General features: G+C 54.4%; 1 protein-coding gene across 1 annotated transcript in view; it reads left to right on the top strand.

Annotated features, from left to right (window-relative positions):
* Positions 1-1,005, top strand: part of Mef2d (myocyte enhancer factor 2D) — a gene marked incomplete at its 3' end in the record, with an annotated part of 13,731 nt that extends 12,726 nt beyond the window's left edge. Inside the window, exon 10 of the mRNA XM_015502723.2 lies at positions 896-1,005. Coding sequence (XP_015358209.1) covers positions 896-1,005 — 110 coding nt within the window. The remainder of the gene's footprint in view (positions 1-895) is intronic.
* Positions 1,006-1,010: the final 5 nt, after the last annotated feature.

A 1,010-nucleotide genomic window follows, 5' to 3' on the forward strand; every position in this document is an offset into this window, starting at 1 on the left:
GCCTCCGACCCCCAGCCTGCCCTCCCCCGTCACAGTTTGGCATCTTTATGGTCCTCAGGGAAGACATTTTCTAAACTGTCCGAACAGGATGCAACGGGAAACATCGCGGGGCACTTCATGGTTGTGTTTGTTCTGTGGCAGTGCAAACATCACAGTGTCTTCACTGATCAAGCTAGATGTTTCAGAAAACCAGTGCCCCCAGGTGCAGCCTTGGCCTGACCCTGTGTCCGAGGCCCTGCACCCGGGTGCGAGGACTGGGAGCCAAGGTGCACCTTCTGCGTCTGTGGTGCAGTGCGGGCCCAGGCCCGTGCTGTTGGTGAAGGTCTCTACAGACTGCAGACTCCTGGGGCTGTGCAGAAGTGGGCATGGTGGCACATTTGCTTGCTGGGCCTCATGTGCCTAGGGTTCCCTGTGGGTCCCCACTGCCTCAGAAAGGCAGCTGGAGAGTCAGACAGGTAACGACAGACACAGTTGGACCTTCCCTGCTCACCTTTGCTCCCCTTGGCTTTTCCTTTTTATCATTGTCATCACAGAAGTGATACCTACACAGAATTTTTCTTTAAAAAAATTTTCAACACTATTTTTAAAACCACCCGTCTTTTTTTTTTTTTTTAAAGAGAGAGTGAGAGAGAGAATTTTAATATTTATTTTTTAGTATCTGGCGGACACAACATCTTTGTTTGTATGTGGTGCTGAGGATCGAACCCGGGCCGCACGCATGCCAGGCGAGCGCGCTACCGCTTGAGCCACATCCCCAGCCCAAACCACCCGTCTTTTCAGCCTATGTTTTTTTAAAGCACCTCCTGTTATTATGACTGCCTTTCGCTGAGTGCCTCTCTGAACCCTTGGCGCTGGCCCTCAGCTCCCGTCCTGACCCTCCGCCTTCCCCCTGCAGATTACCAGTTGACCAGCGCAGAACTCTCCTCCCTCCCGGCCTTCAGCTCGCCTGGGGGGCTGTCGCTAGGCAACGTCACCGCCTGGCAACAGCCACAGCAGCCCCCGCAGCCCCC

This window comes from Marmota marmota, unplaced genomic scaffold (assembly GCF_001458135.2).
Source record: "Marmota marmota marmota unplaced genomic scaffold, marMar, whole genome shotgun sequence".
In the NCBI taxonomy this organism is placed as follows: domain Eukaryota; kingdom Metazoa; phylum Chordata; class Mammalia; order Rodentia; family Sciuridae; genus Marmota; species Marmota marmota.